The following is a 19,119-nucleotide window of genomic DNA, read 5'->3' as shown; positions in this document are numbered from 1 at the left end:
ATCTCTTTTTCTACAGGAGGATGGTAAAATAAGCATGGCATGATAGTCTGAAACGAAAATATGTTTGATTTGTTATTCAATATTTTGTCACATCCTGGTTTCTGCTTGAAGATAATATCTCAAGAGTAACATTTTCCACTGCTTGGAAGAAAATATTTATGCTACTATGAGTCCTACAACCACCTTGTTGTACAAACAAAATGAGCTCTTATCCAAAGATACCTCTTGATTCTGGCTGATTAATCATATACTTTTATTTTCTGATGACAACCCTTGGCAAGTCTGAAGAAGGTAGTGGGATTTTGAAATTCAAATGGGATTTCCTCCAAGAAGGTTGTTAGGGAACTTCATACCTTGGTTCCAGTTAGTGAGGTAAGCTCCCTGGGGAGCCACAAATAGGGTACAGATTTGGCATACTTTAAAATATGATAAAATAGCATTGTGATCAAGAAAAAGTATGAGTTTCTGAACATAATCCACCAGAACTGTGGCTGTTGCTAAACATGAAGAACATAACATAATCGATAGACACTTTAACTAGACACTTGGGTCCCATCAGCACTGTTAGCTCCACCTCAACTTTGGTGTTTCTACTTTTAGAGCCAACAGGAAGGGGGCTTCAAGTGACTGCAGGGTCTTGGTGGTCACAGAAACCACTGGAGAGGCAACATGATGGAGACATGAGGGAAGGAGAGGGCTTTTAAGTGAATCACTGTTCACCTGAAGAACCTTGCAGCTCCAACATGAATGTATCTGCTTTTAAAGTTCATGTCAAAATTCATACTTGGTTCACCATGAAGCTGTTAATGACAAGAGAATGTCAAGAGAACCAGGGGCAGCTGATAGTTTTTTGTGAAAACCAAGCAGAAAAATCAGTGGATTCTAATTACATTGAAGTAAGTTAGGTTACAGCTTACATCTGCTCTAAAATTTGAAAAACGTACCCAAAGTTCTCCAAAGCATAAAATAAGGTTTAATTCTCATTCGTCATTCTCTTGTCAGAGTGGCTAGTAGTCTGACAGCTGTCCTAAGACTGAAGAGCCAAAATATCATTCTGCATCCAATTCTTACCTTTACAGTCATCAAGGCTTGAATGGCATTATCAGCAGTCAAGATCTGTGGCACAGTTATTGTAATGTACGAATCTATGGCATCCAAGGAGCCCAAGGGAAAAAAGAATGACTTAGAAGGTCTTTCCACAAAGGCCAGCATTATTGGAATGGAAGAAGGAAGTGCGAAACACAAGAGGCCAAAGATAAGGTTGGAAGCCTTGAAAGCAAACCAAAGTGAAGAGTAAATATATTTCTTCTTTGTCCAAACAACCACATTCACATATGAATGAGGAAACGTACCCAGCACTTGGTGTTCACTATTCATATTCTTCTGGTTTTGACATTTTGGCAAGAAGCAGAAAAAAATACCGTACATTTGGCTGACCAATCCAACGCTGCAATCAGTGAAGCAAGAGTAAGTGATGGACAGCAATTCTCCAAACTCTTGTAATAACTGAAAAGGCGTAGGAGGAAGGGGAACACAAAAGTGGATCTCATATGGCTCAGTGGAAAAAACACCCGCTAAGCCGTCCAGGTAAACAAACAATACTTATTTATTTTCTCACTTCATTCTTCATTAATTAATTCTTTGTGACAAATGTCAAAGATCTATGCACTTCTAGAGATCTTAATCATCAGACGATCTGCACAGTGGGAATAGATAACTACTATGTTCAGATCAAATAGAGTTAATTCAGTCAAATAGCATAAAGAGGATGTTTCCATCCTTCCCATTGGGTAGATGGACTCTTGCAATAATGCATTTTTTCTCTCTAGAACGACTTCCAGCAGCTGAAGTCTTTCTCAGCATATTACTCTGTGAAAGGGCTTTGAAAACACTTTATGTTCTGCTGCCTGTTGATAGGAGGTTTCTGTAGACGATATGGACTTTGTGATGTTCAGATGAAAACAACTGAAAGGACACAGGAGATCAATCAGCTTTCATCCACGACTATCCCAAGCATCTACACTGGAATGAGGGTGTCCACAGACTTCTTCACAAAGGGACAATAGTCTGAACACGTGCATAATGATCCAATGAGGTAGTTTAGTCAAATTTACCAGGTTACTTGATGGCCTCTCAGGCTCTGTTGCCTGTGTGATATGGAGCATGTCAATACAAATCAATTTGTGTTTGTATTACAGAGAGGAGACAAGTGGGTCAGAAAAGCTCAGAGTCATGTCCCTTGGATTTACCAAGCTCCTGAATGTGGTGGGACAGGAGATGGGAGGGAAGGTACTCAGTAGAAGGGCCATTCACTGAGAGCATTTACTTCAGAAAATGATTTTTTTCTTCCTCACCAAGCCTAGTTTTATTGAACTCCACATTTCTACAATGCATGTGGATCAAGGAAACAGTGGAAGATAGGGACAACGGTTTTGGGACATCCAATAGTTGAGCAGCTTACACTAAGTGTTTTTCACAACACTTAATATGGAAACCACTGCACTTGGTACATCTACCCTGTACTCTGATACAACCTTGATATATATATATATCTTCATCTAGAACCCTTGGTGCAGGTGTAGCATGGGAAAACAAGTCTGAAAAGCACAAACGTGTTGCTGATTGGAGGCATCAACATCCTGGCCCTAGGACATTTCTTCTAGTCTGATCACAAATATACTCCGGGAATGTGAAATGCAGAAGAAGTGCCATCAGACTATGAAAAGCTATGGGGTAGCACAACAGCAGTGCAATGGCAGGAGCTGGTGCAGAAGAGAAAGTAGCAGGTCTGTGAAGAGCAAAGAGGATGGCCCTTTTTCTTGACTGCTCTACCCTTCAAATATGGTTGTAGGGTGGTAGGTAGAAAAGGGGAGGACCCTCAGCCCTTGTTCCTCATATGTGGGTAACAAAATTCTCTGTGGCATTGGCAGTCCATCCTTGTTAGGTCCTTTCTCCACAGCATGGGGACGTGAGAAGATGCCTGGGGTCACCTAGAAAAGGCAGGAAGAAATACTACAGGCTGCAATGACTATTTCTGTCTACTCTTATCCTCATCACCAGGACAAAATGTAGTCTCGAGTATAAGTCACTACTTAGTCTCTGGCTCACCTCACAGGTAGTACTTCATGCTGTTCCTAGCAAGTTTTCCTCTGTCATTGTTTGCTAGAAAATAAGAAAGTCTAAAAGGGGAGCATTTCTCAAGCAAATACCAATGATGCTTTCACATGTAGTAAGGGAGTTCTTCCCAACAGGTTCTTCCTTTATTAATATTGTTACTATTTTGTTTTCACATGGGAATATGAGGCTGGTCACACTTCCTTATGGCAACTTGCGTACATTCCCCTTGCCACTACAGGTTAGGAAATGCGTAATAACAAGAGTACAGATCACTCCTTGGCAAAGTCACTTTCTCAGAAACCACGTCCTTCAATCTGATAACGTATTAGCAGTGAGCTCAGGCACATAGGCAGTGTATTTGCAAGTACAGAAAAAGAAAAGTAATATTGCTCTACAAATGCTTCCTCCCCTGTGTTTTTTAATTGCACACATAACAGGTTTGATTGTATTTATCTTCTGTGCAAATATTTATAAATAGCCTACATTTTCTCAAAGAAACATAAATGTGAAGAACCGTGTCCCCCCAGTGAAGTAACCCTGTGCAGGAACAATTCCTTATGTGCAATATCTGTGTAGTTTATTTTACAGCTGATTATTGAGATACTTTTCTCTAAAAGCAATATTTTTCTTGGGCTACTCTCTAGAGTACTTAATATCAGTAGAACACCACACAACCGTTCTATCTACATGTAAGCAGTGGCAAAAGAAATCAGTTCTTTTCTCCCAAGCCACGAAAATCAGTCTCCTGAGACACAACACCAAAGCAGGAGCTCAGCTGAAATGCTCTGAAACATCCAAATTGCACCCTCCACCTGCAGACTCTTGGTCACCTCTCACATTATCTGGTAGGGGATGGGTTCTTGCAGTTTGCGCTTCAGAAGAAGTCCTCCCACTGTGAGGATGGCAGCTGCCAGCACAGCAATGGTCACAGCCAGAGGAATGTGGGAGCTGGCAGCAGGTGCAGTGCTCTTCAGCTCCCCTCTCACCTGGATGTCCGAGGCCAGCTCTGTGTGTGAGAGAGAAAGAAAGAGAAGGGCTTACATTTGTTTCCTGAGCTAGTTCATTTCAAAGGTAAGGAGAAAGAAATGGATCTGATCAGATCTGCAATACGGATCTGAAAAGCAAATTATCACATTGTTTAAGAAATGATTCTGTGTCCATTCCAAACAAGCACATAAAAAGTGGCTAAGAATGTTTGAGCTGCAGCTGCTCATTGCAGGGAGTTGGACACCATGGCTTTAAGGGTCCCTCCCAACTCAAGTGATTCTATGAGCTTGTAACAATTACTCCAAGACCATGAGATACTATTTCCTAACAGTGGAGACACCATTTTTAGGGCACAGGAAAACATTTTCAAGGGCACCTACAGCGTGGTTGCTAATAAATAAGAGATATGCCAATCATGCAGAGAAAACATTAAAAATCTAATACAGATTCAGGAGGTAGATGTGCTACATCTCATTTCTAGCAGAACTAAAACAATAGATACTTGATACATGCAGAACAAACAGTTGGTCTAAGTATAATAAATTTGCTTGTATCTGAATACTATAAAATAACTTTAGGTTATGGTAGGGTTGTGAATACGCTAGCAAAAGGATATCTCAGAACTGGGTTTATGAACTGATATGCAACACACATAGAAGTGGAAGTTTGCACTCACCGGCATTCCTCTTCTCAGTGGGAGCCTCCTGAAGCTGAACAGGTCCGATGACAACATTCACTTTTCCCTGTGAAGATCCTGCATTCCTCCTGAACCTGTTCACACAGCCTCGGTAGCAGCGGGAAGAAAAGTCACCATACCTGCACACCACCAGCTCACACTGCAGGTAGACTGATGGGTAGCGCTTAACGAAGGAGAAAGCATTAAATGCAAACCGACTGACACTTGGAGATGGTGAATAGTAAGAAGAGTAGGTGGGGTCTCTAACACACCTAGAGAGAAAGACAAAATTAACAGGTTAGCTTTCACTGGGCTCATTTTCCTCATAAAAATTCCCACATTTCTCACAGTGTATTTTATACTGCAACAGTAACCCAACACCGATGATATTTATAAGGAGATATTACTGAAGTTAAATTCTGTAAATACACTTTCTTTTGGCACTGTTACACGTCAAATTAATACAAATTACCTGGAAAAAGACCAGAATCTATTTGACCTATTTCCTTGTTGAGTCTTCTTTCTGCTTAATGAGTAAGTATTTTTACAGATAGAATCAAAAGAAATCTAAACAAGAGGAAAACATTCCTCATATTCACATAACGTGTAAAAGGGAGGACACTCATCTCATGTGCAGGAGGCTACAGGTCACTTCTCAAACCTCTTACAAGCCATAGACTTCCAGCACAATGGTTGGTTACTTGACTCCTACTTTGCTAAGGTTACCAATAATAACACCTTCTCAGGAAGTAGAAAGATTCAAATCCCACTAAGCACAGAATGGAAATGAAATAGCAAGAGTTTTTCTTTCTTGGAAGAAAACAGGACACCAAGAGCAACACTTTGATTTCTTATAGCTCTTTGTCCATTTAGCATTACTTACAAGAGACCACAAATATTCCATTCCAAATTAGAAGGCAAATTTTGTATCATATCAAGGAAACAGTATTTACAAAACTTTGATTCTGGTGTACAGAAACAAAGAGCCATTGCATCCCTATATTTCATTCATCTAGATCAGAAACAAGTTCAGATCTCAGTTTCTACACTGCCTCCTGGAGTGAAATTGGAGCTTGACTGCTACTTGCCAGTGGGATTTCAATTGTCATAGTCAGTTTTACTTAGGCTACGCCAGAAGGTATTTCTTAAACGCCTATTTGTATTGAGAATAACAACCAATGCACACTGGTCCCAAATTTTATCTCTCACAAACAACTCACTTTAAGATCTCTGTATCCAGATACTTTCAAAATCATTCCTAAGCAAGTTCTTACCCACTTCTGATCAAGTCATAGGTCACTGATGTAAAATTGTTAGGATTAGGTGATGCCACACATGTATCCACAAACAGCGCCAGATTTGAGTCATTGCTGCGAAGAGATGCTTGAAGGTACAAATTCTGATTCAGGTCAACGTGGTAAGGAAAGTCAGTCACTGGCAGAAGGAAAGAGGAGGAATTGTAGAATTCCAAGTCCACTTTGTATCTGCCATACTGGGTTTCATTAATGTCAGTAACACTAGAGCCATCAGCAATGTACATTGCTTGTACCCAGGTCTTCTGGAGCATTTTGCAGTTCACATGCAAGTAAAGGTCCTTTTTCCTCTTGATGATGGAATCAGAAGGAAATATTCTTATCACGTTGGAATAGTCGAGAGTCTCGTTGCTGCTCTGTTTGACACATTAGGTGAGTGCAAGATTATTGCATGTAGTTATGTTCACACTGTGAAGTACAAACTTCTGTATGCGTCAGATCCTATTATTACTCAGAAAGAACGTGTCATACTCAAAAACCCAAAGCATCCTACATGATTCTTCACCCTGCTCTATCCTACACTTTCTTCTCCATAGCATCACTCTGAAATAAACACAGATATTAAAATCTAAGAAGGACAAGTAGGAATGGCTAATTAACCCAAGCTTCCAGAAAGATGAGCTTCTTATGTGTGTTTTGAATGCTTACAGACAGCAATGCCCCCATGCAATTCTTAGCAGTTTTCCAACTGCCTATTAAGTTTCTGTGCCCAGAACTGGAGATATCTCTCAAATACATTGACACTCACCTCTCTACGGGTACCGCAGCTGTCGTATGGGATGTTGAATATAACCTGGGTCGGTGTAATTTTTGGTCTACAAGAAGAGTCGGACAAGCTAGCATTCCACACAGAGTAACCCTGTGACTGGATATAGCTTCTCTCTACAACTGCACGCATGTGAGTTGGGAAGCAAAAGAGGGCTAGGGCAGAAAATATGAATTATTAGTTAATTCATGTAATTGATCATGTAAAATTTCACCAAATGCAAAAGCTTCTACCGTTTACAGAAGGGATTTCAATCTTACACCTTTCACTTAGATACAAATAATCTCTGCCAATCTTCAGTTGACATTCAGTTACTCTCCTAACAATAACGTGCAGTACACAGTAGTATTTTGATGACACCTTAATCCAGTATCGCTACTGTCCAGTCTGTCTACATCACTTTAGAACTGGAGGGACAAGAATTGAACACGGTACTCAGGCTGCTGCCTGGCAAGCGCTGAGTAGGGGGAAATGATCACATCTGAGTCTGCTAGTAAGACCCCTGGAGATGCAGTTCAGAGTCCAATTGTACCTCCATTACTACATAAATTCATAATGGACATGGTCTGGTGCTGGTGATAGTCCTGCTTGGAATAGTTGGAGTTGGAAAAATTCAAATATCCTTTCTAATGAATTTTTCCATGATTCTACAAGATACTGTCCATGAGAATAGACAAAAAAAGTGAAAATAATGAGGTGATAAGAATAAAGCTGAGTTTAGACTGACCACCATTAAAAAAAAACAAGTAAGTGGAATCAATTTGATTTGAAGGTATTTTAAAACAAAAAATTAATTATCTGGAAGTGATCAGTTAATAACCACTTAGAAATTCAAGTAAGAATGGTGCTTTTTTGGGAGTGGTTCAGAAACATTAACAAATACTTGGTCAAATAACATCAGGATATAAAAGCCTTTTAGCCAAATAAATGGTATAAAGTGAATAGAAACTTACCAGTTTTCTGATCTGCTGAAAAGGAGCGATACTCAGCGTAAAACCCTCTGTTTGAATATCTAGAGTCACTGTGAAATCTGACAGTCATCATATTTGAGGAGGATGTGTACACGATATTATAACCAGAACAAATTCTTCCAAGCAGAGGAGAAGTACGTGGTGGACCATCGTAAATCTCAATGTAGTCATATTGGCATCCACCTTGCAGTCTAAGGAATTAACATGAATAAAGGGTAAAACATGAAAACTAGGTAAAATGCATTTGGTAAAGTTCAGTATTTTAAATGCCACGTAAACAACAAACTAGGATGCTGCACTGGCACATTTTCAAGGTAATATTTATAATACACGTTTAAATATGGGGAAAATGTTTGAGAACTGTGTTTGAAGTTGAGATTTTTGGACCAATTTACTACCCAGAAAACAAGCAATTTACTTACTGAATATTTCCAAACGTGAGCATAATGCGGTAATTGTTCGTTACTTGTATTTCCCACAAGCAATCTGCATTATCTGGATAATTTGAAGGATAAAAAGGACTCTGAATTGATCCAGATGAATTTGAAAGGAAGCTGCCACAAAAAAATTTTTGAGCTGAAAAAAAAAAAAAGAGATGAAAATGAGATTCAATTAGGCTTCATTATCAACAAATAGTTACACAGTGAGTGTACACATACCACAGCAAATGGTGGTGAAGTTTCCAGATAAAATGAATGGATATACACTTCTTACACAGGCAATGGGTGTAATCACAGCAGAACTAGGAATCTAAACTGCTAATTTGCATTTAGCAGGCTTCAGGAATGAAAGCGCATGAGAGAAAGGAACAGATACTGGCTAAAAAGTTACTAAAGCATAAAAAAGACCAAAGACCAGATGGAGGCCTAAAGACACTCAAGGGACAATCAGAGAAATGGAAGAGTAAAAAGGAGGGTATGACAAGATATCAAGAAAAATTCAGAATTTCTAAGAGTATAACAGAAAAAACAGTGGGATATAGAATGCAGATGAAAACTTATAAAAAAATAAGCAAACAATAAAATAAAATACTGAAAGTCAGATACATACCAGGTGTGCTGGATGGTGGAGAAGGAACAGGAGTTGAGGTATCAACATCTGTTGAGAGAGGAAGAGAAAGAAGCAAATGAGAGACATTGGGATGGAGGAGCACGCAAGGCTGGCTTCCAGCTCGGGGAACGGCAATGCTGCCCTGTCACACTGCAATGCACGGGGTGGGGGTCTCTTAAAGATGCACCAGGAGGACCAGCTGAGATACTGGGAACAGCTGTGCACAGACAGGCAGGCTGGGCACTGCAGGTAGCACAAGGGAAGTAAGTGGCCATGGCTCCCGGCCTGCCAGTGCTGAATAACCAGCTGGACAGTGCACTTGGACATGTGAGGTATCTCTTGGGCCACCCTGTGCAGAGTCCACACCTGGACACTCATGTCCCTATGGGTCCCTGCCAGCTCTGCATGTTTGAGGACTCCCTGATGCCGTGGAAAATGCCATGCTCATGCACTCAGCATCACAGCCCTAAAGTAGTGCAGACAACAGTAACCTGCAGTAATGCAGACATACTTGAAGCAGTGGTCTGAATGGTGGTGACCTCTGTGGTTGTGGATGTGGGAGTTGTGGAGAGAGGGAGAGAAAGAAACTCCAGTGAGGCATGTGTTGGTGAACATAGACTTGGAAAACATATCCCTGAGTTTGTGCTCCCCACAACTGCAGGTAAAGTGAAATTCAACCCCAGGGACATTTCTGGCAGCACCGTGCCCACCCCTGCAATGTAGGCTTCCCAACAACATCCCCTTTGCTACACCTGGGGGCCTCAGGTTGTATGGCTGGGCTGCTAACTCCTATAACCGCAAAGTCAAGCACAGGAAGGGAATGTGGAATATGCAGACTCACCTGTAGGTGTCCATGGGTAGGTAGTTGTGTATTCAGTAGTTGTAGCTGTTACAGGAGGAAGAGAAAGAAGCAAATGAGAAACATTGGGATGGAGGAGCGCACCAGGTTTGCTCCCAGCTCTGGGGATGGCGGTGCTGCCCTGTCACACTGCAATGCACAGCGTGGTGGTCTCTACAAGGGCATCTCCTACAGGAGCAGGGCAGAAAACAGCCTGCAAAAGTGGCCCCACTACATCGCCTTGCCAGGCAAAGGAGCAGCAATTCATCAGCGTGTACCAGGATTTGGGAAGGGTGCCTGATACCTTAAAGATGTATCTGGAGGATCAGATGGGATACTGGGAACAGCTGTGCACAGACAGGCAGGCTGCACACTGCAGGTAGCACCAGGAAAGTAAGTGGTCATGGCTCCCGGCCTGCCAGTGCTGAATAACCAGCTGGACAGTGCACTTGGACCTGTGAGGTATCTCTTGGGACACCCTGTGCAGAGGCCACACCTGGACTCTCATGTCCATATGGGTCCCTGCCAGCTCTGCATGTTTGAGGGCTCACTGATGCCCTGGAAAATACCATGCTCATGCACTCAGCATCACAGCCCTAAAGTAGAGCAGACAACATTAACCTGCAGTAATGCAGACATACTTGAAGCAGTGGTCTGAATGGTGGTGACCTCTGTGGTTGTGGATGTGGGAGTTGTGGAGAGAGGGAGAGAAAGAAACTCCAGTGAGGCATGTGTTGGTGAATATAGACTTGGAAAACATATCCCCGAATTTGTGGTCCCCACAACTGCAGGTAAAGTGAAATTCAACCCCAAGGACATTTCTGGCAGCACCGTGCCCACCCCTGCAATGTAGGCTTCCCAACAACATCCCCTTTGCTACACCTGGGGGCCTCAGGTTGTATGGCTGGGCTGCTAGCTCCTATATCCCCAAGGTCAAGCACAGGAAGGGAATGTGGAATATGCAGACTCACTTGTAGATGTCCATGGGGAGGTAGTTGGGTATCCAGTAGTTGCAGCTGTTACAGGAGGAAGAGAAAGAAGCAAGTGAGAGACATCGGGATGGAGGAGCGCACCAGGTTTGCTCCCAGCTCTGGGGATGGCGGTGCTGCCCTGTCACACTGCAATGCACAGCGAGGCTCTCTTGGCAGGGCCATCTCCCACAGGAGCACAGCAATACACAGCCTGCAAATGTGGCCCCACAGCATCGCCTTGCCAGGCAAAGGAGCACCAGTTCATCAGCGTGTACCAGGATTTGGGAAGGACAATCAGTGGTACCTGAGCAGACAACACTGGCATCCTCATAGTGGTTACAGTTGTGCACGCCCCAGCCACTGCTCCTGCACTCAAACAGGGACGACTCACTCCCGGTGCACTGCACATCATCCAGGTAAATTGTGCCAGTGCCTGGTCCAAAATAGGCATTTCCTGGTGCTGAAACTGCAAAGCCGCAGCCCAGCTGCCTGCACACAACATCGGCATCCCTGAGGTTCCAGCCATCATCGCAGACCGTGCCCTGATTCCCTCTGTAGTAGATCTCCACGCGCCCCTCACAGCGGTTCTGGCCATTCACCAAGCTCAGAGAGGCACCTGGCAAAGGAGGATACAAGGAGCACATGGAAAAACACTGCAGCACGCAAACACCTTCCCCTCACACTGCAATTTAACAGCACACAAGTCTGAGGCCACGAGGACTGCTACTCTCAGCTGAAAACTCATGAATGATAATGATGCTACTCTCAGCTGAAAACTCATTTTCATGATTCTCCTCTGCCTTTCTTCTCTTCTGTGTCTCAGGCACATGATGGAAAGGATGTGGGAGTTCTGGAGGATGGAAAGCTCCATAACACTGAATTAAGACCTGCTTTGGCCAACAGAGATGCCAAGCCTTTGTTGTGCTGCTTTAAGCACAGCTCAGGCAGCCAGGGAACACCAATCCACCTTCACTCAACATATTTGTAGCTGCAACCCAAACACTCTCTCTGGTTTTGAACTCTACAAAATAAGAATGTGAAACATTTAGAGTGTGTCCAAAGACGGGTGAAAGAAATGATGGAAAAATCAACTAGATTCCATGATTTATGAGGAGTGGCAGAGGTCACTTGTCTGTTGAGCCTAGAGAGCACAGGAGACTCAGAAGGGATGTGGTTTGTGGACACACCTTCCTCACGATGGGTAAAGGGGAATGGCTTGAAGATGCATCTGGAGGATCGGTGGAGGTACTGGGAACAGCTGTGCACAGACAGGCAGGCTGGGCACTGCAGGTAGCACCAGGGAAGTAAGTGGCCATGGCTCCCAGCCTATAAGTGCAGAATAACCAGCTGGACAGTGCACTTGGACATGTGAGGTATCTCTTGGTCCACCCTGTGCAGAGTCCACACTTGGACTCTATCATCCCTGTGGGTCCCTGCCAGCTCTGCGTGTTTGAGGACTCTCTGACACCACGGAAAAGGCAAAGCTCAAGCACTCAGACAGCATCACAGCCCTAAAATAGTGCAGAGACCAACGAGGAATAATGCAGACACACCTGGAGGAATGGATGGAATGGAGCTTTCTGTGGATGTGGGAGCTGTGGAGACAGGGAGAAAAAGAAACTCCAGTGAGGCATGTGTTGGTGAACATAGACTTGGAAAACATATCCCCGAGTTTGTGGTCCCCACAACTGCAGGTAAAGTGAAATTCAACCCCCGGAGACATTTTTGGCATCACCGTGCCCACCCCCACATTGTAGGGTTCCCAACAACATCCCCTTTGCTACACCTGGGGGCCTCATATTGTATGGCTGGGCTACTAACACCTATAACCGCAAAGTCAAGCACAGGAAGGGAATGTGGAATATGCAGACTCACTTGTTGTTTCCCATGGGTAGGTAGTTGTGTATTCAGTAGTTGTATCTGTTACAGAAGGAAGAGAAAGAAGTAAATGAGAGACATCGGGATGGAGGAGTGCACCAGATTTGCCCCCAGCTCTGGGGATGGCGGTGCTGCCCTGTCACACTGCAATGCACAGCGTGATGGTCTCGGCAGGGCCTTCTCCTACAGGAGCTGTGCACAGACAGGCAGGCTGGGCACTGCAGATAGCACCAGGGAAGTAAGTGGCCATGGCTCCCGGCCTGCCAGTGCTGAATAACCAGCTGGACAGTGCACTTGGACATTTGAGGTATCTCTTGGTCCACCCTGTGCAGAATCCACACCTGGACTCTCATGTCCCTATGGGTCCCTGCCAGCTCTGCATGTTTGAGGACTCCCTGATGCCATGGAAAATACCATGCTCATGCACTCAGCATCACAGCCCTAAAGTAGTGCAGACAACCGTAACCTGCAGTAATGCAGATGTACTTGAAGCAGTGGTCTGAATGGTGGTGACCTCTGTGGTTATGGATGTGGGAGTTGTGGAGTGAGGGAGAGAAGGAAACTCCAGTGAGGCATGTGTTGGTGAACATAGACTTGGAAAACATATCCCCGAGTTTGTGGTCCCCACAACTGCAGGTAAAGTGAAATTCAACCCCAGAGACATTTCTGGCAGCACCGTGCCCACCCCTGCAATGTAGGCTTCCCAACAACATCCCCTTTGCTACACCTGGGGGCCTCATATTGTATGGCTGGGCTGCTAACTCCTATAACCGCAAAGTCAAGCACAGGAAGGGAATGAGGAATAAGCAGACTCACTTGTAGTTTCCCATGGGTAGGTAGTTGTGTCTTCAGTAGTTGTCCCTGTTACAGGAGAAAGAGGAAGAAGCAAATGAGAGACATTGGGATGGAGGAGCGCACCAGATTTGCTCCCAGCTCTGGGGATGGAGGTGCTGCCCTGTCACACAGCAATGCACAGCGTGGTGGTCTCTACAAGGGCATCTCCTACAGGAGCAGTGCAGAAAACAGCCTGCAAAAGTGGCCCCACAGCATCGCCTTGCCAGGCAAAGGAGCAGCAATTCATCAGCGTGTACCAGGATTTGGGAAGGGTGCCTGATACCTTAAAGATGTATCTGGAGGATCAGATGGGGTACTGGGAACATATGTGCACATATAGGCAGGCTGGGCACTGGACGTGGCCCACAGGGAAGTAAGTGGCCATGGCTCCCGGCCTGCCAGTGCTGAATAACCAGCTGGACAGTGCACTTGGACATGTGAGGTATCTCTTGGGCCACCCTGTGCAGAGGCCACACCTGGACTCTCATGGCCCTATGGGTCCCCGCCAGCTCTGTATGTCTGAGGATTCTCTGATGCCGTGGAAAATACCATGCTCATGCACTCAGCACCACAGCCCTAAAGTAGTGCAGACAACAGTAACCTGCAGTAATGCAGATGTACTTGAAGCAGTGGTCTGAATGGTGGTGACCTCTGTGGTTGTGGATGTGGGAGTTGTGGAGTGAGGGAGAGAAAGAAACTCCAGTGAGGCATGTGTTGGTGAACATAGACTTGGAAAACATATCCCCGAGTATGTGCTTCCCACAACTGCAGGTAAAGTGAAATTCAACCCCAAGGACATTTCTGGCAGCACCGTGCCCACCCCTACAATGTAGACTTCCCAACAACATCCCCTTTGCTACACCAGTGGCCTCAGGTTTTATGGCTGGGCTGCTAACTCCTATAACCCCAAAGTCAAGCACAGGAAGGGGATGTGGAATATGCAGACTCACTTGTAGTTTCCCATGGGGAGGTAGTTGGGTATCCAGTAGTTGCAGCTGTTACAGGAGGAAGAGAAAGAAGCAAGTGAGAGACATTGGGATGAAGGAGTGCATCAGGTTTGCTCCCAGCTCTGGGGATGGCAGTGCTGCCCTGTCACACTGCAATGCACAGCGAGGCTCTCTTGGCAGGGCCATCTCCCACAGGAGCACAGCAATACACAGCCTGCAAATGTGGCCCCACAGCATCCCCTTGCCAGGCAAAGGAGCACCAGTTCATCAGCGTGTACCAGGATTTGGGAAGGACAATCAGTGGTACCTGAGCAGACAACACTGGCATCTTCATTGTGGTTACAGTTGTGCACGCCCCAGCCACTGCTCCTGCACTCAAACAGGGACGACTCACTCCCGGTGCACTGCACATCATCCAGGTAAATTGTGCCAGTGCCTGGTCCAAAATAGGCATTTCCTGGTGCTGAAACTGCAAAGCCGCAGCCCAGCTGCCTGCACACAACATCGGCGTCCCTGAGGTTCCAGCCATCATCGCAGACCGTGCCCTGATTCCCTCTGTAGTAGATCTCCACGCGCCCCTCACAGCGGTTCTGGCCATTCACCAAGCTCAGAGAGGCACCTGGCAAAGGAGGATACAAGGAGCACATGGAAAAACACTGCAGCACGCAAACACCTTCCCCTCACACTGCAATTTAACAGCACACAAGTCTGAGGCCACGAGGACTGCAACTCTCAGCTGAAAACTCATTTTCATGATTCTCCTCTGCCTTTCTTCTCTTCTGTGTCTCAGGCACTTGATGGAAAGGATGTGGGAGTTCTGGAGGATGGAAAGCTCCATAACACTGAATTAAGACCTGCTTTGGCCAACAGAGATGCCAAGCCTTTGTTGTGCTGCTTTAAGCACAGCTCAGGCAGCCAGGGAACACCAATCCACCTTCACTCAACATATTTGTAGCTGCAACCCAAACACTCTCTCTGGTTTTGAACTCTACAAAATAAGAATGTGAAACATGTAGAGTGTGTCCACAGAAGGGTGAAAGAAATGATGGAAAAATCAACTAGATTCCATGATTTATGAGGAGTGGCAGAGGTCACTAGTCTGTTGAGCCTAGAGAGCACAGGAGACTCAGAAGGGATGTGGTTTGTGGACACACCTTCCTCACGATGGGTAAAGGGGAATGGCTTGAAGATGCATCTGGAGGATCAGTGGAGGTACTGGGAACAGCTGTGCACAGACAGGCAGGCTGGGCACTGCAGGTAGCACCAGGGAAGTAAGTGGCCATAGCTCCCAGCCTATAAGTGCAGAATAACCAGCTGGACAGTGCACTTGGACATGTGAGGTATCTCTTGGTCCACCCTGTGCAGAGTCCACACTTGGACTCTATCATCCCTGTGGGTCCCTGCCAGCTCTGCGTGTTTGAGGACTCTCTGACACCACGGAAAAGGCAAAGCTCAAGCACTCAGACAGCATCACAGCCCTAAAATAGTGTAGAGACAAACAAGGAATAATGCAGACACACCTGGAGGAATGGATGGAATGGAGCTTTCTGTGGTTGTGGGAGCTGTGGAGACAGGGAGAAAAAGAAACTCCAGTGAGGCATGTGTTAGTGAACATAGACTTGGAAAACATATCCCCGAGTTTGTGTTCCCCACAACTGCAGGTAAAGTGAAATTCAATCCCAGGGACATTTCTGGCAGCACCGTGCCCACCCCTGCAATGTAGACTTCCCAACAACATCCCCTTTGCTACACCTGGGGCCTCAGGTTTTATGGCTGGGCTGCTAACTCCTATAACCCCAAAGTCAAGCACAGGAAGGGAATGTGGAATATGCAGACTCACCTGCAGTTGTCCATGGGTAGGTAGTTGTGTATTCAGTAGGTGCAGCTGTTACAGGAGGAAGAGAAAGAAGCAAATGAGAGACATCGGGATGGAGGAGCGCACCAGGTTTGCTCCCAGCTCTGGGGATGGCGGTGCTGCGCTGTCACACAGCAATGCACAGCGTGGTGGTCTCTACAAGGGCATCTCCTACAGTAGCAGGGCAGAAAACAGCCTGCAAATGTGTCCCCACAACATCCCCTTGCCAGGCAAAGGAGCAGCAATTCATCAGCGTGTACCAGGATTTGGGAAGGGTGCCTGATACCTTAAAGATGTATCTGGAGGATCAGATGGGGTACTGGGAACAGCTGTGCACAGACAGGCAGGCTGGGCACTGCAGGTAGAACCAGGGAAGTAAGTGGCCATGGCTCCCGGCCTGCCAGTGCTGAATAACCAGCTGGACAGTGCACTTGGACATGTGAGGTATCTCTTGGGCCACCCTGTGCAGAATCCACACCTGGACTCTCATGTCCCTATGGGTCCCTGCCAGCTCTGCATGTTTGAGAACTCCCTGATGCCATGGAAAATACCATGCTCATGCACTCAGCATCACAGCCCTAAAGTAGTGCAGACAACATTAACCTGCATTAATGCAGATGTACTTGAAGCAGTGGTCTGAATGGTGGTGACCTCTGTGGTTGTGGATGTGGGAGTTGTGGAGACAGGGAGAAAAAGAAACTCCAGTGAGGCATGTGTTGGTGAACATAGACTTGGAAAACATATCCCCGAGTATGTGCTTCCCACAACTGCAGGTAAAGTGAAATTCAACCCCAGGGACATTTCTGGCAGCACCGTGCCCACCCCTGCAATGTAGGCTTCCTAACAACAACCCCTTTGCTACACCTGGGGCCTCAGGTTGTATGGCTGGGCTGCTAACTCCTATAACCCCAAAGTCAAGCACAGGAAGGGGATGTGGAATATGCAGACTCACTTGTAGTTTCCCATGGGGAGGTAGTTGGGTATCCAGTAGTTGCAGCTGTTACAGGAGGAAGAGAAAGAAGCAAGTGAGAGACATTGGGATGAAGGAGTGGATCAGGTTTGCTCCCAGCTCTGGGGATGGCGGTGCTGCCCTGTCACACTGCAATGCACAGCGAGGCTCTCTTGGCAGGGCCATCTCCCACAGGAGCACAGCAATACACAGCCTGCAAATGTGTCCCCACAGCATCGCCTCGCCAGGCAAAGGAGCACCAGTTCATCAGCGTGTACCAGGATTTGGGAAGGACAATCAGTTGTACCTGAGCAGACAACACTGGCATCCTCATAGTGGTTACAGTTGTGCACGCCCCAGCCACTGCTCCTGCACTCAAACAGGGACGACTCACTCCCGGTGCACTGCACATCATCCAGGTAAATTGTGCCAGTGCCTGGTCCAAAATAGGCATTTCCTGGTGCTGAAACTGCAAAGCCGCAGCCCAGCTGCCTGCACACAACATCGGCGTCCCTGAGGTTCCAGCCATCATCGCAGACCGTGCCCTGATTCCCTCTGTAGTAGATCTCCACGCGCCCCTCACAGCGGTTCTGGCCATTCACCAAGCTCAGAGAGGCACCTGGCAAAGGAGGATACAAGGAGCACATGGAAAAACACTGCAGCACGCAAACACCTTCCCCTCACACTGCAATTTAACAGCACACAAGTCTGAGGCCACGAGGACTGCTACTCTCAGCTGAAAACTCATGAATGATAATGATGCTACTCTCAGCTGAAAACTCATTTTCATGATTCTCCTCTGCCTTTCTTCTCTTCTGTGTCTCAGGCACATGATGGAAAGGATGTGGGAGTTCTGGAGGATGGAAAGCTCCATAACACTGAACTAAGACCTGCTTTGGCCAACAGAGATGCCAAGCCTATGTCCTGCTGCTTTAAGCACAGCTCAGGCAGCCAGGGAACACCAATCCACCTTCACTCAACATATTTGTAGCTGCAACCCAAACACTCTCTCTGGTTTTGAACTCTACAAAATAAGAATGTGAAACATTTAGAGTGTGTCCACAGAAGGGTGAAAGAAATGATGGAAAAATCAACTAGATTCCATGATTTATGAGGAGTGGCAGAGGTCACTTGTCTGTTGAGCCTAGAGAGCACAGGAGACTCAGAAGGGATGTGGTTTGTGGACACACCTTCCTCACGATGGGTAAAGGGGAATGGCTTGAAGATGCATCTGGAGGATCAGTGGAGGTACTGGGAACAGCTGTGCACAGACAGGCAGGCTGGGCAATGCAGGTAGCACCAGGGAAGTAAGTGGCCATAGCTCACAGCCTATAAGTGCAGAATAACCACCTGGACAGTGCACTTGGACATGTGAGGTATCTCTTGGTTCATCCTGTGCAGAGTCCACACTTGGACTCTATCATCACTGTGGGTCCCTGCCAGATCTGTGTGTTTGAGGACTCTCTGACACCACGGAAAAGGCAAAACTCAAGCACACAGACAGCATCACAGCCCTAAAATAGTGCAGAGACCAACCAGGAATAATGCAGACACACCTGGAGGAATGGATGGAATGGAGCTTTCTGTGGTTGTGGGAGCTGAGGAGACAGGGAGAAAAATAAACTCCAGTGAGGCATGTGTTGGTGAACATAGACTTGGAATACATATACCCGAGTTTGTGCTCCCCACAACTGCAGGTAAAGTGAAATTCAACCCCAGGGACATTTCTGGCAGCACCGTGCCCACCCCTGCAATGTAGGCTTCCCAACAACATCCCCTTTGCTACACCTGGGGCTTCAGGTTGTATGGCTGGGCTGTTAACTCCTATAACCCCAAAGTCAAGCACAGGAAGGGAATGTGGAATATGCAGACTCACCTGTAGTTGTCCATGGGTAGGTAGTTGTGTATCCAGTAGATTCAGTTGCTACAGGAGAAAGAGAAAGAAGCAAGTGAGAGACAGCGGGATG

At 46.0% G+C, this 19,119-nt stretch overlaps 1 protein-coding gene across 1 annotated transcript in view; it reads right to left on the bottom strand.

Moving 5' to 3' along the window:
• Positions 1–19,042, bottom strand: part of DMBT1 (deleted in malignant brain tumors 1) — a 43,932-nt gene extending 24,890 nt beyond the window's left edge. Inside the window, exons 1-6 of the mRNA XM_072340964.1 lie at positions 19,029–19,042; positions 18,343–18,383; positions 17,460–17,771; positions 14,644–14,967; positions 10,994–11,305; positions 3,955–3,989 (exon numbers count right to left, since the gene is read on the bottom strand). Of these exons, the coding sequence (XP_072197065.1) occupies positions 3,955–3,989; positions 10,994–11,305; positions 14,644–14,967; positions 17,460–17,771; positions 18,343–18,383; positions 19,029–19,042 (1,038 nt within the window). The remainder of the gene's footprint in view (positions 1–3,954; positions 3,990–10,993; positions 11,306–14,643; positions 14,968–17,459; positions 17,772–18,342; positions 18,384–19,028) is intronic.
• Positions 19,043–19,119: the final 77 nt, after the last annotated feature.

This window comes from Excalfactoria chinensis, chromosome 6 (assembly GCF_039878825.1).
Source record: "Excalfactoria chinensis isolate bCotChi1 chromosome 6, bCotChi1.hap2, whole genome shotgun sequence".
NCBI lineage: Eukaryota > Metazoa > Chordata > Aves > Galliformes > Phasianidae > Excalfactoria > Excalfactoria chinensis.
The sequence above is the reverse complement of the archived record's forward strand: the minus strand, read 5'-3'. Positions and strand labels throughout refer to the sequence as shown.